Below are 17,329 nucleotides of genomic sequence, written 5' to 3' on the forward strand. Positions count from 1 at the left end.
TAAAACCCGTCATGTTATTTCTTCCCTACTTCCGTGTGCATCTAACAAAAATTCAGCCATCGTGCAATAATCTCATTAACAAAATTAACCATAATTCTTTGTTATTATCTGTTATTTGGTCCATACTGAGGTTCCCTATGTCTCTCAAGAATGTGGTTTTGCAGTTAATTTGTTTGAATTGGGATCCAAACAAGGGCCACACATTCTATTTACTTCTCCTACATCTCTTAATCTAGAGCGTTTATTTCATGCCGTAAACTTTGAAAATATTGGGCTACTTTCTCTGTAGAACATCTCTGTTCTACACTTGCCTTTATCTTTTTCAGGGTGGTGGTGGTTTGACATGTTTCTCTAGCTTAAAGGCTTGAATGGATTCAGGTCCAGTTGTTGGACAAGGCTTTATAAGCAGTGCTGTGTGTTTCATATTGAATCACATTAGAAGGCCAAGTGGTGACAGCCCCTGTACTGTCAAGTTCCTTATCACTGTTTCATTCAAAGATCTTTGTCTAAATCAGTTAGTGGCTGCAAAATGGCGTTTTTCTAATTCCATTATTTCTCTTTACATTTATTGGCTGGCATTCTTTAAAAGATATGTAGACATAAATTCTGAGCTCCTGTATTGCTTATTTTCCGGAGTAAGGAGTTGGTTGCTCTAGTTACCTTCAGTGCTAACATTGATTTTTTTTTTGTTGGTGTTCTCATTTTTCTTTGGTATAATGAACTGGTGGATTTTTATGTATTCCATGTTTCAGTAACTTGAGGTCATTTCTGCTGGTACTCAGATTGTCCCAAATTTGTCCAGCTGCAGTTTTTGGTTGGCCAGAGGGTTCTTTTGATATGAGTTAGTCTTTGAGAACTTCCTTGTTTTCTATCATAACAAGATGTCCCAAACTCATCTTGTACATTTTCTGACCTAGACCTGGGTTAAGCCATTTCTCCAAGTAGCTGTGGTTTCTTTTAGTGGTGTTTAAGAGACTACAGTCTAGGTGCTAGAGATGTTCATTTTTACAGATTGTTGTTTGCTTCTGGGCCTTTTCAGTGCGAAAAACTAGGAGATATTTATATTTCGTGGGGAGGAAAATCTGTATATTTCTACTGATGTTTCCAATTCAGAATGGCCTTGTATGGCTTTTATTTAATTTATTTAATTTTATATCTCTTTTCTCTTACATTGAAAACCTTGTCACTGTATAAGCACAACTACCTGTTGGCTTTATTGTATCATATAGTTATTATTACAACATATTGCCAATATTATTACTAACAACAGGATATCTGAACGGGGTTTTAAAAAATTCTGCAAAATTATTTGCAGATACTTGTCAGTAGACTAGTCTGCTGGCAATTTAAAGTCAAAAGCTGTTGTCCAAAATCGCTCAGACAAAAATCTTTTTTCTGTATGCTAGTATGACCAACTTGATAGTTAAGACTCATTCATTTCAGTTTGTTTTATGTTTTCAGTGATTGCCTTTTTTTTGTTAAACAGTTATATGGTTCCAGAGCTGAAACTGTGTAATAAAGTACATTTAGAAAAGCTTTGCTTCCATCTTGATTATGTTTTGGTTTGTCCATGCATGGAAGGCGTCTTTTTGAAGATATAACCAGATACAGGTTGTGTGTTTGTTTCCTGTCTTTTCATATAATAGATGCTTATGACACATGCTGTTGTGCGTTGTGCTTTTTTCACTTAACTATGTGTCTTATGCATCATGCCATATCACAGTATAAAGAGTTTTGCCATAACTCTTAATGGCACCGTTTCATTCCACTCTATGAATATACGAGAATTTTTTCAACCAGTTCCCTACTGCTGGATCATTTTCAAACATTTGCTTTTATAAACATTGCCACAGTGAATAGCCTTTCGCATTTCATATATATATTTTTAGTGTATCTTTGGTATAGATCCACAAAAGAATTGCTGTTTCAAAATGTACATGAGTATCTAATTTTCCAAATGTTGCCAAAATCTGTACCTTGGGTATATACTTCAGCCCCACAAAAAGACTGTTTTCAGACCTTCAGATTTTTGCCAATTTGGGTGTTGAAAAATGGCATTTTACTATTAGTATTGTCTATTTTAAAGTTGTTTTATTGTGGGTGAGGTTGTTCATCTTTTTGTGTATTTAAGGGCAGATTCACTACTTTGTGCTGCCTGAAGGTTTTTTGGGTGCCCATTTTTCTATTGGGTTATTGGTTCTTTCTTCACAGATTTTAGAAACTCTTTATCTATTAAAGAAATTCTATTTCTTTCTGTGAAACAAGTTGGAAATTTTTTTTCCCCCAGTGTGTTATTTGTCTTGGTGCTTTACCTATTGTGTGCTTTTTGAATTTTTTTGATATCAAAGTTTTATATTGTCAAACTTCTTAACATTTCTTTAATTGACTTTGGATTTCAAGTCATGGTTAGGAAGCTTTTCTTATTTCTAAGTTTTCATGGAATTTATCCATTTTTTCGTGTACTTGTGTTGTTTCTTTTTTGTATCCCTTGACCATTTGAAATTTATCTTAATGTACAGTGTGATGTAAAGGTCCAGTTTCCTCTTTGCCATCTGTCTGTTTGTCCCAACACATTTATGAAGAAGTTCGTCTTTTCCACACTGATTTGAGACCCACCTGAAGTCTAGACTTCTTCTTTCATTTATGTCAAGGTGGTGTTTTAAATAGAGATTTTTATAGTTTTTTTTAACATCTAGTAGGCTGACCCTTCTTATTTATAATTCTTTTCCTGGATTGCTCTGGATTTCTTGCTTATTTTCCTCATAGCAAATAAAATCTTTTAAATTAGCTTGTTTAGTTCCAGGAAAAAAAGAAAAACCAACAAAACCATCGTATTTTTAGTTACTATTTTCTTAAATTTATAAATTAAGTGTGTAACTTGAATTTTTTCGGAAGAAAATAAGCAAAAGGTTTTGTTAATATTACAAGAGGAATTCTGTTTTGAAAAACAAACTGTTCAGTGATGATATTCAGTGTAATTTGACTTCAAATTTGTCTTCATGTCCTTGATAACTATAATTTTATGTTGCAATTGAGTTTAGTTGACACAGTTTTCAAGGTATCCTAGTTTACTTAAGTATTTGAAGTGACATGGAAGTCATAAGTTAATCTTTTTTAAAACTATCATTAAAATGAATACAGTTGTGATAAATTGTTTTTCATGTCCTTGACAATACTGATCTAGTTAATTGGACAGTTGAACTACTTGTTGAAATGAGCCAAGTTGTCTCCTGCCTCCAGGAGTACCTTGGCAAATGTCTTCTTTCTTAAAATATTTTTAAAAATTATAAATCAGAAGATAAGTTGAATCTTACAAAACAAAGTAATGAGTCTGGCCACGTTACTTAGTGAAAAAAATAGGTGAGTTCAGAATCCACTCTGCGTTACTGACCAAAAGTTAAGTCTTTGTGAATTGAACTTACTCTTGCAGTTCAGTCAGGTCCAGTCACCTTTCTTATTTAATTTAAAATGAAGATTCCCCCCTTAGCTAGCATTCATTGACTTTGAGAATATTAGAACAGCCTGGTTTATTCTAGACAGTAGGAAGATAGCTTATAGCTTTAACAACTGTGGTTGATTTTTCGTGGAGCTGGAATAACATCACGAATTTTAGACTCCATTGGTCACTTAGCTACACCAAATAGTGACCTGAATGTTTAGACAAGGGCCTATATTATTTAAACCTCAGGATTGTAGTGGATAATACAACACTTTTAGGGTAAAATTCTGCTTTAAGCAAATTGTGTTCATTTGTGATGCATCATTACTTTTCTGAGAAATGTTAAGTCATAGTACAGTAGTCCCACCTATCCATTGGTTCACTTTCTGAGGTTACAGTTAGCCAGAATCAACTGTGGTCAGAACATACAAAATGGAAAATCCAAAAATAAACAACTAATATGTTTTGAATTGCATGACAGTTTAAATAGTGTGATGAAACCTCTGGCTGTCCAGCTATGTTCCACCCGGGATGTGAATCATCGCTTTGTCTATCATCTCCACGCTGTATATGCTGCCTGCCTGTTAGTCACTATAGCTGCCTCATTTATCAGATAGACTGTTGTGCTGTCACAGAACTTGTGTTCAAGTAACGCTTATTTTACTTAAGGGCCACAAAATGCAAGAGGGGTGATGCTGACATACTGTTATAACTGTTCTAATTTATTATTGTTAATCTCTTACTGTGCTTAATTTATAAACTTTATTATAGCTTTGTATGTATAGGGGAAAAAAGCCCGTAGTATACATAGAGCTTTGTACTAGTTGCCATAACAGACGTCCAGTGGGGTGGGGGATCTTGGAACATATTCCCTACAGATATGGGGGAACTACTTATACACATTATGGTTGGAAGGCTTTGAACTAGAAAAGGGAAGTATAATTCTTTATGTGCACATACTCTTAGGTACTATTAAATTGGTAATTAAGTCTTGACCTACTCTAATTTACTATAGTATTTGGCTAGAAATTGGATAATTCACTCTTTTATAGAAAGAACTATAGGTCACTTGATAGCCATGTATTTGAAAAAAGTAACATACTGATGAAATATGTATTACCTACTGTACTGTGCTAGGTCCTTTTGTGCATACTGTCTCATTTAATTCTCCACTGTAACATGGAGAAGTTGGTACTATTATCTCCATTTTTATAGAAGAGGTATCTGAGGCTGGATACCAAACAAGACTAAAACAGAAACTTCCAGTTTGTGAAAAAGGAGTGTTTTAATGTCATATATATCAAGTAGTAGTTTAACCAAATATATTTATTAAGCCTGTTTTATGTTTGAGGGGAATTGGGTGCATAAAAAGGACTATTTATGAGCTTTTGTACATATTTATAAAATTGTTTATAGTTTTGTTGTCACATATGGCGTATATTTATATATCTTAATGTATAATTTTTGAAGCATCACTTTGTAAGAAAGATGTTTACTACACAGTAAAAAGTTTAAAAGCAATGTTAACCTAGTTATTTATACTCACACTGTAAAAAACTGAACTGTTCATGGAAATGTTTGCTGTGATTATGGTAAGATGGAAGAGGAAACTATCTTGAGGCTTAAAAGCTGTGTAATTCCATTCATAGGAACCAGCATGGCTTACTAAATACAGTGTTGTCATTTCCTGTGAAAGAGAGAGCCAGAGAGAGGATGGGGGTGGGGATAGTTGATATTAGAGAGTGAGAGAGAGGGTTACCAGGTTTGTAGTTCAGGGAAGTGCCTTAGTCATAACGTATCTGGAGTATATCAAGGACTTCAATAATGTTTTTTACCATCTTATTGTGTTTAAGGACTGGATCTAAAATAATTAGATGAAGTAGAAACCAGTTGATTAGTTGTACTCAAAGACTGTTTAACAGATTTTTGCCAAGCTGGAGAAATGTTACTTGGTAAACTAACATGAAAATGACTTGGGAATTTTAATTTTACTGGAAACTCTTATGAATCAACAATATTATGTGGTCACTAAAAAGCTAGTTTAATCTTAAGTTGCATTAATTACAGGTACAGCATGTAGAATTTGTGTACTTACGCTGGTCAGACCACATCTGGAGTTCTGTGATCAACTCCAAGAACTCTTTTAGGCTAGGAGGATGGAACATGAAGGGGTTCAGAGGAGAACTGATCAATATAGGGTGTGGATTTGAAATTATGTCACAGGAAGGAGAACAGTTGAAGAAACTAGAATTAGAACATTATTCTGAAGAGGTTCTACACTTGTTATGAATCCATGGTTTTCAACTGGGACAGTTTTGTTCCCCCAGGGGCCATATAAAAGTGTCTGGAGACATTTTTTGGTTATTACACCTGAGGGTGTGATGCTACTGGTACCTCCTGCATAGAGGCCAGGATGCTCGCAATGTGTCACAATATGCAGGACAGCCCCCATAAGAAAGAATGGTTCAGCCCTGACTGTCAGTAGTGCTGAGGTTGAGAAACCCCTTTCTCAATCTAAACTGGTTTAACTGTGACCCATAGTAAGAAAAAAATTGTATTTTGCCTTGCAGCCCAGGATGTACACAGGAATAACTGAATTTAAAATTTTGTGAGACAGTGTTTGCCCTGTTTTCTTACCCCAGAGTGCATTGTACCTGGTAGAAATCATCTGCCCTGATCCATTTCATGTATAAATAGAAAAAAAATGATGATCAAGAAGCCATGGTTTGAATATAGGTCTAAACGATACCAGTGGGTAAAACTAAGCCCAGTTGATCAAGCTGTGCGAGAAAGATTTTGCTTTAAATAAAAGGCAAGACTTCCTAGCTAACTATCTATACCAAGAAAGAATATATTGCTTGGCTAGATAGTTCCCTGTCACTAGATGTTTTTCAGGGGGTTCTTAAGTTGAAGTCTATGAGTATAATTCATGGGGCCTTTGAACTTGGATGAGAGGAGGATTACATTTGTATTTCCAATAAATACGTCTTTATTAACCTCTGATGATAATGTAGCATTTTCTTCACTCATGAGTTTATTATACTCATTACTTCAAAATCTGAGCTATATGAACCTGAGCCAACTGTAGATCTTATGTAATATGTTAATAAAGAAGCACTTATATTACTACATTATAGGTTTTACAGATATTTTAGTTACGTTTTAATGTAGTCCTTTGAGAACCAACTCATAGCCTTCACTAGATGTCCAAACAGTGCATGGCAAAATCAGTTATACCCCTAGACTAGATAGTTGGCTTTAGGGTTCTGTGTTATGTACATGTGTACAAATATAGTATTTAAAGATTACGATTGAGTTATAAACATAATCTTTAATCACAGATGTGATAATTGCTTTTTTGTCATGTGGGTTTAAAATGTTTTTAATTGATTATCTTTCACATTCCCAGTGTATGTCTGTGTGGGTAGTTATTTAAAAATAGACAGTTAAAAATTTTTAAGAGTACTGTAGGGAAAACTTTCACTTTTTGATCCCCCTTTCATAATGCTAAGAGTTTGGGTAGATTTCTAATTCCATTGAAGTCTAGCAGCAGAGCACTGATTTCACTTGCTTTGAAAGTTGGCAGAGTTATGGCTTACAAATGTGTAGCTGCTGTGAGCAGATGATTGTTAAGTAGATAATGTTGGCAGTTATAACTGGGGCAATTTTAAAAGTATGTTGGCTTGTTGGTTTTCACAGCAGGCTGTGTTTTCTGGCAGAGAATTTTGTTTTATTTGTAACATTTAGGTGTTTGGGTACTGGATGGATTTTTGTTAGGGTTCATAAAAAGGGAGATCTGTGCAATCGTGTGCTTGCTTTCTGTTTTGTTAATTTTCTTACGTCCAGAAATATTTTGTTCTTTGCTTGGAAGACGACCTTTTCCCACTTTCAGTGACTTGGTCTTTCTCAGATTTGGTGAATAAGCATTAAGATGTACTTCTAGTACAGTGATTGGTTCACATTACACAGTTGTGCATTGCTGTGTGTTAAGCTTATGCCTTTATTTTCAGACAAAAATTTAATGAAATCATTTGATTTTAAAGACCACATGTACACATGAAGGTATAAATTCTTTTTCTAGAACTGGATTGTGTTTGCTAAGTTGCTCTCAGTTGCTTGTTTGCCAGTTTACGTTGCCAGCAACAGAATAACAGTGCCCTGTGTAAGTCCATACTTTACTGTGCTCATTTTATAGATGAGGAAACCAAGGTTAAAGACAAAGCAAATTGATTGAATTTTTAGAGAAAATTATTTTATGGTTGGGAAGGTCAAAATTCTAAGGTAATGGAATTAGTGCCAGTAGAAAACTGGGTTTCTAGGAGCTTTATAGGAATGAGGAGTGGGAGGAAAGGGCTAGGAAGACGGTTTCTTGGGAATGAATACAGTGGAAAGAATGTTAGCCTGGTGAAGAAATTTTATGGCCTTTTTTTTTTTTTTTTTCTGTTTCAAATGCTTCCAGGTATATTATTTGTCTTGTAAAAATTTTAGGTAATGAAATGCATTTCATTTCAAGTAGTGTTCTTGAAGTATTAGTATTTAAAAATAGTGTTCATAGAGAAGATTTCAAAAGCCCGTATTCAAATATTTCTTCTATCTTCTACCTAAAGCTGTTAACACCTTAATGTTAAGTAGGTTAAATAGCTATTGCCATCAGGTTGTTTTGTGTACTAGCAAGTGGTGTGTGTTGAAGGCACAGCTGTATTTTTTTTAAACTTTGCACATATTTTGTAGACACTAGCATAAGAAATAAATTGGTTGTGTGCGTGTGTAATAAAGTGGACAGTCCGTCAGTTTCCTCCATGGGGAGTAGGAATTGGTGATCTGTTTGAAGTTAGCATTGTTTTGCTACTGGCTAGGACATGGATTTCATGTAAGTACTAACCATAGAAGAAAAGTAAATTGTGTATGGTTGACCTATTCAAGTTTTAGAAAGAATGATTCTGATTAGCTTTATCAAAAGGAGGTTTAGGGTTGTCCTGGTGAATTTCTACTGGCTTGGAGAATACAGCCAGTTGATTGTCAATTTTATTAACGAAATACTGATATTTAAAAGAAAATCTCCATCTTTATTTATTTCTTGTATTCACTCTAGTAATTTCACAATGTAGCTTGGTTTTGTTGGTTTTTTTTGTTTGTTTGTTTGTTTTTTTTTAGTTTTGGATCATTGTATTCTTTTGATAAGCATGAAAAGAATTTTGTTTTGAAGTTGACCTAAAGCAGTTTTTCTGTTTCAGTAATCATTGGTGATAATATTTCTCAGGGAAAAGTTTATATCAAGGTAAATATTTACCAAAGAAACTTGTTTTCCTGGCAGGAGAAATAACCATTAAGGAAAGGAAACGTGATTATTATATTTTTTCTTTCCCTTTGAATTAAATTATTGAGACATACGGAGATGAGCATTGTACGCTGACTGTACTGATAAAGTGATCATAGGCAGTTATTATCTTACCTATTCTAAATAGAAACTTCTTTCTGAAAACATGCTGCTTGCAAATAAGCTCATTTAGGTATTGAGTACCTATAGCAGTGCTTTTTTTTTTTTTAAAGAAACCTTTGTCTTTGTAAGATTATAACTAGGTTGGCTGCAACATATTAGACTATTAATTCTGCCCTAGAGACTTTATGGCTGTTTATTATAAATTTAAGTTTTGCTTTCCAGAGTTCTTATCAATTGAGAACAGACAACCACAGCTGGCAGGATTAGATCGTGCTATTGGGCATCTTGACTCACATTTGTTTTTATTGTTATATGCAAAGCATTGTATTGGATCCTGAGGGAGGACCTAGAATAATGAATAAAAGAGGTTTACTTGTCCCAGAAAAGCTATATTCTAGTGGGAGAGACTGTAAAGAAGAAAACTTCTGATTGTTGAGCACTTACCTGTGTGTCAGGTAGCATGAGTTGCTTTATATATTTTGTTTAATCCTCAAAAGAAGCTTGTTTTCATTTTATAAATGTAGAGATTTGAGTTCACATAGACTTTAAATAACTCACTCAAGGATATGGCTGTCATGTTGAAATGTGAATCTGTTCATGTCCTGTTGCAGCCCCCCAGATTTTTCCGCTGCACTGTAGGACAGACAGATGTCTAGACCTGGTAGATGAGGTTGATTAGGCACTGTGTGGGGCGTGAGCGGCCTTGGAGTCCCTTGTGAGCAGTAAGAATACTTATATTTGAATGCCAGGCCTGTCTAGGTAGGTGATGGTCTCAAGTCACCAACAATTTCTTTCTCTCATTTAACCATTCGTTGCTTTGTTTCTTCTGGAACTTTTCTTGTACCTGTTGTAAGATCAGAGAAAAATAATTAGTGTCAAACTCCCAGCAGAGCATGGTGATGTAGGCAGGTCTGGGGCCAGTTAATGCTGGCTGTACCTCAGCCCTGCTACTGGGAAAGCTAGGTGATGGTGGTCAGTGTACTTCTTTGGACCTCCCCTCCTCTCCCCAGCCCTCTGCACCCCTCCTCTCCCTTCTCTTCATACCCAGTTTTAAGGTTTAGGAACTTGATTTTATCCATTTGACTAGTTTTGGTAAGATTCTGTGGAATTATTCACACCAGCCAAACATGATTGGCAAAATAATTGAGCAGAATGTTAACCTGTTTATTAAGGGAATATTCTGGGAACAGATATTAATACATTCTTGTGTGATGTCAAACTAAATTAATATTTATTAACATGTAGTACAAATGAAATATAATAAAACATAGTGTTCATAGGCTTTATTTAGGCTTGATAGAACCTGGAACATTGTTTCCAGGATACTCTTACTTTTCTGTATACAGGAATGCTACTGCTTGATGAGGACACCAGTATCTCCTTACTCCCTTGGGTTTCTTTTTTTTCTCTCTTTGATCTCTTAACATTTTATGTAAGGTAAGTAGTTGGGCCACACTGGTAATAAAGATTTTGTGTTTGCAGTTTCCTTTTTTACAGTGAAGGGCAGTAATTTATATGTAAGGAATTTTCATGAGGGTGACTAAGTAGATTCTCCTCTTTTCCCTGTTTGTCTTTATCAGCTCATTGTGGATTCTTTCCTTTGTGTTGCTGATGTTAATGGGCATTCCCTCTCACCCTTGCCAGCCACAGATGATTCTTCTGTTTTTCTTTTGGTTCTTTAATATCTAGTAATTTGGAATTATTTGTTGACAATTCTCAGGGAAACTGGTGCTTTTGTATTTCTTGTCATCCTTTGGTACATCTGGCCTGTTTTATTCTGATCACAACTAATGTAAAACTATTTTGTTAGCAAAGTGATTGAGTACTGTGGAGATTAATTGCTTTTTTGCTTTAACTTCTTGTATAAGGATGAGCCTTTGGAGAAGCCTGGGAGTAGTTTTGCCAATGAATATTTTAGAGACTATTAGGTTTAATATGAAGATGGTTTCAGGGTGGTAGTGTGAAAGTATCGGAATCCCGGAATAAAAATACAGCTCCCATGATAAAATCTTAAATTTATACAGCTAAATTTGTATAGAAATTTTTGTTTTCTAAAGTGCTATTTTAGGAGTCTGTGGAAGGGGGTAGCGGAAGATGCTTGAATGATTCCAAGAGGTACAGCCAGCAGATGTGGGGAGAACGAAGGTGAAGGAAAGCTGGGGAGACAGTGCATAGGATGCGGTCAGCACAGTACCTGGCACAGAGGCGGTGAACGTGGCCTGTCATTAATATTACCTAAGACTCACAGGTTTATAGTGTAGGAGCATGTTTCGCATGCATTTTTAGTTATAAAGGTTTGGTTTTTTTTTTTTAGATGAAGTCTTGCTCTGTCGCCCAGGCTGGAGTGCAGTGGCACGATCTTGGCTCACTGCAGCCTCCACCTCCTGGGTTCAAGCAATTCTCCTGCCTCAGCCTCCTGAGTAGCTGAGCTTACAGGTGCCTGACACCACGCCCAGCTAATTTTTGTATTTTTCGTAGAGACAGGGTTTCACCATCTTGGTCAGGCTGGTCTCGAACTCCTGACCTCAGGTGATCCGCCCACCTCAGCCTCTCGAAGTGCTGGGATTACAGGCATGAGCCACCGTGCCCGGCAGTTATAAAGGTTTTAGGGTTGCCAGACTAACATAGAGATGGAGATGTTTAAAAGGATGTCAGCTTTGTTTTGTTTGTTACTTGACCCAGACCAGACTAAGAGGTTGTTGATAGAATTTCTGAGAGACAGCAGGACTCCTACTCATGTAGCTCCCATTTTGCCAACTCTTTAAGCTTTCTCAGGTCTCACACCCAAAACTATGGCCCTCCTTTATTCCAGAATCTATGGGTAAGTGTCGTTTCTGAACATACATGCTCATTTATTTTTTATTTTCTCTTGGTATAGTGGGTAGCAAGACCCTGAGCAAGCACTGTAAAGTTTCAGGGCTAGAAATGTGCCTTACTGTCTCATTTTTTTGTTTTGATTTTCATAAATTTGTATAGTTGTTAACCCTGTTCTAATACAGGTTAAGTGTTTCTAACTTGAAAACCTGAAATATGACATGCTCCAAAATCTGAAACGTTTTGAGCGCCAACATGACACTCAAAGGAGAAATGCATATTGCAGCATTTCAGATTTCAGATTCTCAGATCAGACATGCTGAAGTGTATGATGCAAATATTCCAAAATCTGCAAATACTCAAAATCCAGAATAGTTCTGGTTCCAAGCATTTTGAATAAGATATTCTCAACCTGTATCCCATTTCTCCTATTTTTCTTCAAATAAATACTTCTTAGTTCATACTTATTAGTCAAAAAGAGGCTAGTGGGTTGGGGAAAAGTAAAGAAAGGCTTCATTCAGTGTGATGGGCTTTGAGAACATGAAAGCCATTGCAAAATGTAAAGCCAAGGAATGATGTGTTGTGACTTAGTTTGAACAGGACTTTGGTTGGATTCTGGGTGTATTTTGATGAATCAGATGTGGAGGGTGAGAGAAAGAAGAACCAAGGATGACTTTAGTTGAACAACTGAATCTTTAATCTTGCTTGAGACAGTAAAAGTGACCTAGGAGTTAGAAATATTCTTTGAAATTTTTGTTGGGAGTTGTGCTTTTTCTGTGTACAAGGAAATAATGGGAAAGGACATCCCACAGTTGTGAGCGTCAGCCCACATTGCAGTAGATGATACCTGTGGAGGGGATACCTTTGGCTGGAATTCCAATGTGCTTTTCCTCTAGAAGTAAGATTTTGAGACAAATCTAAAATGCGTTCATTGATTATGGGCAAGTAGTTCATTTAGAAAATTAGTTACAACTATTAGGTTGGTGCTAAAGTAATTGTGCTTTCGCCATTGAAAATAATAGCAAAACCCACAATTTTGCACCATCACAATATATCCTTCAAAAATGAAGAGTTTTCATTTATTCGCATTAGTGGTTGGGACCAACATTTCCCTCTTGCTTTTTAAAAGGAACTTGTTCATTTAGGCTTTTGACCCCTGGAGCTGGAAAGGGACCTCACAGGCAGTACAGACATGGACTTTGGAGTCTGGTGGATCTGGGTCTTAACTCTGTTCATTTAGGCTTTTGACCCCTGGAGCTGGAAAGGGACCTCACGGGCAGTACAGACATGGACTTTGGAGTCTGGTGGATCTGGGTCTTAACTCTGTTCATTTAGGCTTTTGACACCTGGAGCTGGAAAGGGACCTCACGGGCAGTACAGACATGGACTTTGGAGTCTGGTGGATCCGGGTCTTAACTCTGTTCATTTAGGCTTTTGACACTTGGAGCTGGAAAGGGACCTCACGGGCAGTACAGACATGGACTTTGGAGTCTGGTGGATCTGGGTCTTAACTCTGTTCATTTAGGCTTTTGACCCCTGGAGCTGGAAAGGGACCTCACGGGCAGTACAGACATGGACTTTGGAGTCTGGTGGATCCGGGTCTTAACTCTGTTCATTTAGGCTTTTGACACTTGGAGCTGGAAAGGGATCTCACGGGCAGTACAGGCATGGACTTTGGAGTCTGGTGGATCTGGGTCTTAACTCTGGATCTGCCACATACCAGCTCGAGCACTGAACTCAACTCTATGAGTTTGGACGACTAGATCTTGAAATAGGTTTAAATAATAGTATCTGTTGAGCTGCATTCTTATAAATACTGAGTGTCATGGTGTGCCTACCACTTGCCGAGGACCAGTAGATGTTAGCTGTTGATAACATCATCTATTTGAAAGCCATTATTTCATACATGAGACAGGTGAGGCAAAGAGAAATTATAAGTAACTTGTTCAAAGTCAGAAATGAAACTTGAAGACGAAAAACCCATCTCTCTAAGTTAGTCTCAGATATTTATGATAAAGAAGCATTTTTTTAAAAAGTGAACAGACTTTCTCATTTACAAAAAGTAAATCCTTTTCAGAGTGTTGTTTTCCAAAAATGTATCATTTTGTTTTCTTTTAGGATTTGGAGTTCCATGGAGTGATGAGATTTTATTTTCAAGATAAAGCTGCTGGAAACTTTGCAACAAAATGTATTCGGGTCTCTAGTACTGCCACCACTCAAGATGTAATCGAAACGCTTGCGGAGAAATTTCGACCTGATATGCGAATGCTGTCCTCTCCCAAGTATTCACTCTATGAAGTGCATGTCAGCGGAGGTCAGTGTATACAGGAAGGGTTTGCTAGAGGCGTGACCTGACCTGTGAAGAGACAGCTTGTCCAGGGGCATTGTGGTCATGTCAGGTTTACTGCTCGTCTCCATCTTTCTTCTCTTTTGGTGGGTAGGAGAGTAGTTGGCAGGCTGAGAAAACTGTTTTATGTCTGGGAAGTGTGCTTATAAATCCCTGGCGCATATATCTGTTGGAAGTTAGAATGAATATATTAATTTTGCATATGCTTATTTCTCCAAAGATAAGTAGTGTTAAATTTATCCAACATATCTGGGTGTCACATACATTGTGTAGTATGCTACCTGCTTTTTGAGAATGTTTTATGTGGCTCTTATGTAGAGATTATAATATTATAATTGTAACACAGTTAAATATTATATGGGTATGAGTCATCAATCTTGCTGTAATATTTTTGCCTTCTGAAACAATACATTTTCATTATTCTTTGGGAATAATTTAGGGTATGTATCTTAAGGAAACCTCCTTATACATTTGGTAATTTCTGCTTGTATTAACATTAGAAATTTCTGAAAATATCTTATATAGCAATATCGAATGACAACTAAAATTAGACTGATTAAGAAATGTGGAAATTTGGGTGAGTGCCATGGCTTATGCCTGTAATCCTGACACTTGGGGAGGCTGAGGTGGGAAGATTGCTTGAGGCAACATAGTGAGACCCGTCTCCACAAAAAAATAAAAAAAAGTTAGCTGGGCATGATGGCACATGCCTGTAGTCCCAGCTACTTGGGAGGCTGAGGCAGGAGGATCACTTGAGCTCAGGAGTTTAAGGCTTCAGTGAGCTAGGATCGTGCCACTGCACTCCACCCTGGGTGACAGAGCGAGACCTTTTCTCTAAAAAAATTAATAAAATGAAATGTAGAAATTTTTAAATTTTTTCATTGTTGTTTTGGAAATGTTGAGTTTTAATAAAATACAAATTACAGTTGGTGCAGCAAATAAAGGATTTATGTATAGCACAAACCTAATTTGAATACCTCTTTTAAGTTCCATCCACAGATCTTTTTTGAACATTAAAAACTTTAAAAATACTGCTTTCTTTGTACATATGAAAATAGACTAAAGTGTTTGTAATATGTGGGATTTTCAGGTGTGACTAAATCCTTTTTCCCTCAGTAGTATGTAAGTCAGGCCATTTTTTGTTGTTGTTGTTCGTTTACTTTTTTCCTTAAGATTATTACCTTCATCATTAACGCCAAAACTAAATTTGACAATAGAGGGTGTTCTCAATTTTGGATGATTTTTCTGAAGCTGAGCTTTTCCTTTACCTTAGAATCTTTGTAAATAGGTTACAAAGAAGAATAAAATCTCTCACTTCCACCTTTTTTTCTTTTTAGTCTGTGCTGTTCAGTTAGTTGAATACTGTCAAGTGTGAAGTCTTTGAATAATATGTAAGATTGGAGTTTGAGGTCTAAAAATTGGATGATTCTGATTTTTTAAAGAAAAGGGTGAAAACAAAAAGATGGTTAAAGAAGAAGGAAATAGTGTCTTCCCCACTCCCTCAGGTGCCTTTCCATACCTTTGGGCTTGAAGTGCTGGTTTTTTCACCAGTGCCTCAGGTATGAGGAAAGCCCTAGCATGCAGGTTCTCAGTCTTTTCTGGGTTACAGAACCCTCAGCGTCTCAGTAATTTTTTAATAATGGCACCACTAGGCCAGAGGAAATACCTAATAGTCCATTTCATTAAGTAGTTAGATTCAGACAGGTTTAGTAAGTGTTTAACAGTGAACAGTTAGGTAGATGTTTGAAAAATAGTACACATAAAATGATGGAAAACTAAAGCTTTCATTTTATTCTTAATCACAGCTGCTGTCTGCTGGGACAGTTGTGCCTCTTGGGCCTTTCCGAGCTCCTCAGACCCCGGGAGCCCTCACTTGTTGTCCATGTTGATTTTCAGACAGTGCTGCTTGTTTATTACAGCGTTACGGAAAACCCAGCTTTGTACGTATGTGATGCCGACAGAAGAGACGCTGTGCAGTTTGCTGTGGTCCAGCAGCCACCGAACCAGTTCTTTTGGTGTCTGGCACATGCACCTTGTTTCTCTTGAATATTTATATGCTCCTCAGTGCCCTGGGATCACCTCAGCACGTTTGCATACCACAGCCCTAGTGAGCTAAAACCCCAGCCCCAAACCTTCAGCCACCAGGGAAGCTCTGCATGTATTCTTTTTATATAGTACAAGTCTTTGTGTGAATTCAGTAGGAAACATAAAAAAGGATCATGCTACTTTAAAAACGTGAATGAAACCACTAAGGCAGAAGAGATCTTAAATACGTAAAGATATAGTAGGACCCAGTTCCCTCTTTACCTTCAGTGCCTACTCACACGTGCTTTAGAATATCTCAGCCCTCTTCTTGCTTTACTTATATGATTTATACATAATTGTTAATGTTAGTTCTTTAAAAGTTGCACTCTGAAGGATTTTCATCTAGTAAAAATTTTGCAACAAGAACGATTTGGTAATTCTGGTTTATGGAAGGAATTCAGACTTACTGTTCTATCCCTAATTTTTACTGTGGTTTTAATTTCTTATATATTCAGTTGATAAATAATTATCTAAAATTTTTTATTTCTGTATTTTGATAACTGGCATTTCTGTTGTTTCCATTACGCAATAATTCTTTTTTTTTTTTTTTGAGATGGAGTCTCATTCTGTTGCCCAGGCTGGAGTGCAGCAGCATGATCTTGGCTCACTGCAACCTCCACCTCCCAGGTTCACGCGATTCTCCTGCCTCAGCCTCCTGAGTAGCTGGGATTACAGGCGCACACCACCACACTTGGCTAATTTGTTGTGTATTTTTAGTAGAGACAGGGTTTCACTATGTCGGCCAGACTGGTCTTGAGTGCCTCACCTCGTGATCCACCTGCCTCGGCCTCGCAAAGTGCTGGGATTACAGGCGTGAGCCACCGCACCCGGCCACACAATAATTCTTTAGCTAGTCTCATGGCCTCCTATTTTTACCAGCCTCCTTTTAGCATATCCTGTATATAATTACCTGGATAATCTTTGTCAACACTATTAGCAGTAGTACTGTCAATATCATCATTGTTGTCATCATTATGGTGTCATTTTTTATGGGGAGGGTGGTGGTAAACTATTGCTCATTTAAAATTTAAATTTTTGGCATAGCATTGAAAGTGCTTTTTCAATTTAATAGTTCTCTTCCCCTGCGTGAGGCTGTAGTAAGACCCTTGTGCCCTCACCATGCTGTTACCGCCTATCTTTCTGACGGTTTTCTGGAACAACCTATACTTATTCTTTCCTTCAAGGGCTGTCCTGGTCATATAGT

At 36.8% G+C, this 17,329-nt stretch overlaps 1 protein-coding gene across 14 annotated transcripts in view; it reads left to right on the plus strand.

Moving 5' to 3' along the window:
• Window positions 1–17,329, plus strand: part of AFDN (afadin, adherens junction formation factor) — a 147,873-nt gene that overhangs the window by 25,414 nt on the left and 105,130 nt on the right. For all 14 annotated transcript variants that reach the window (XM_055269593.2, XM_063623809.1, XM_063623812.1 and 11 more), the window contains exon 2: window positions 13,812–14,007. In XM_055269593.2, coding sequence (XP_055125568.1) covers window positions 13,812–14,007 — 196 coding nt within the window. The remainder of the gene's footprint in view (window positions 1–13,811; window positions 14,008–17,329) is intronic.

The sequence above is a fragment of the Symphalangus syndactylus genome, chromosome 2 (assembly GCF_028878055.3).
Source record: "Symphalangus syndactylus isolate Jambi chromosome 2, NHGRI_mSymSyn1-v2.1_pri, whole genome shotgun sequence".
Classification (NCBI taxonomy): domain Eukaryota; kingdom Metazoa; phylum Chordata; class Mammalia; order Primates; family Hylobatidae; genus Symphalangus; species Symphalangus syndactylus.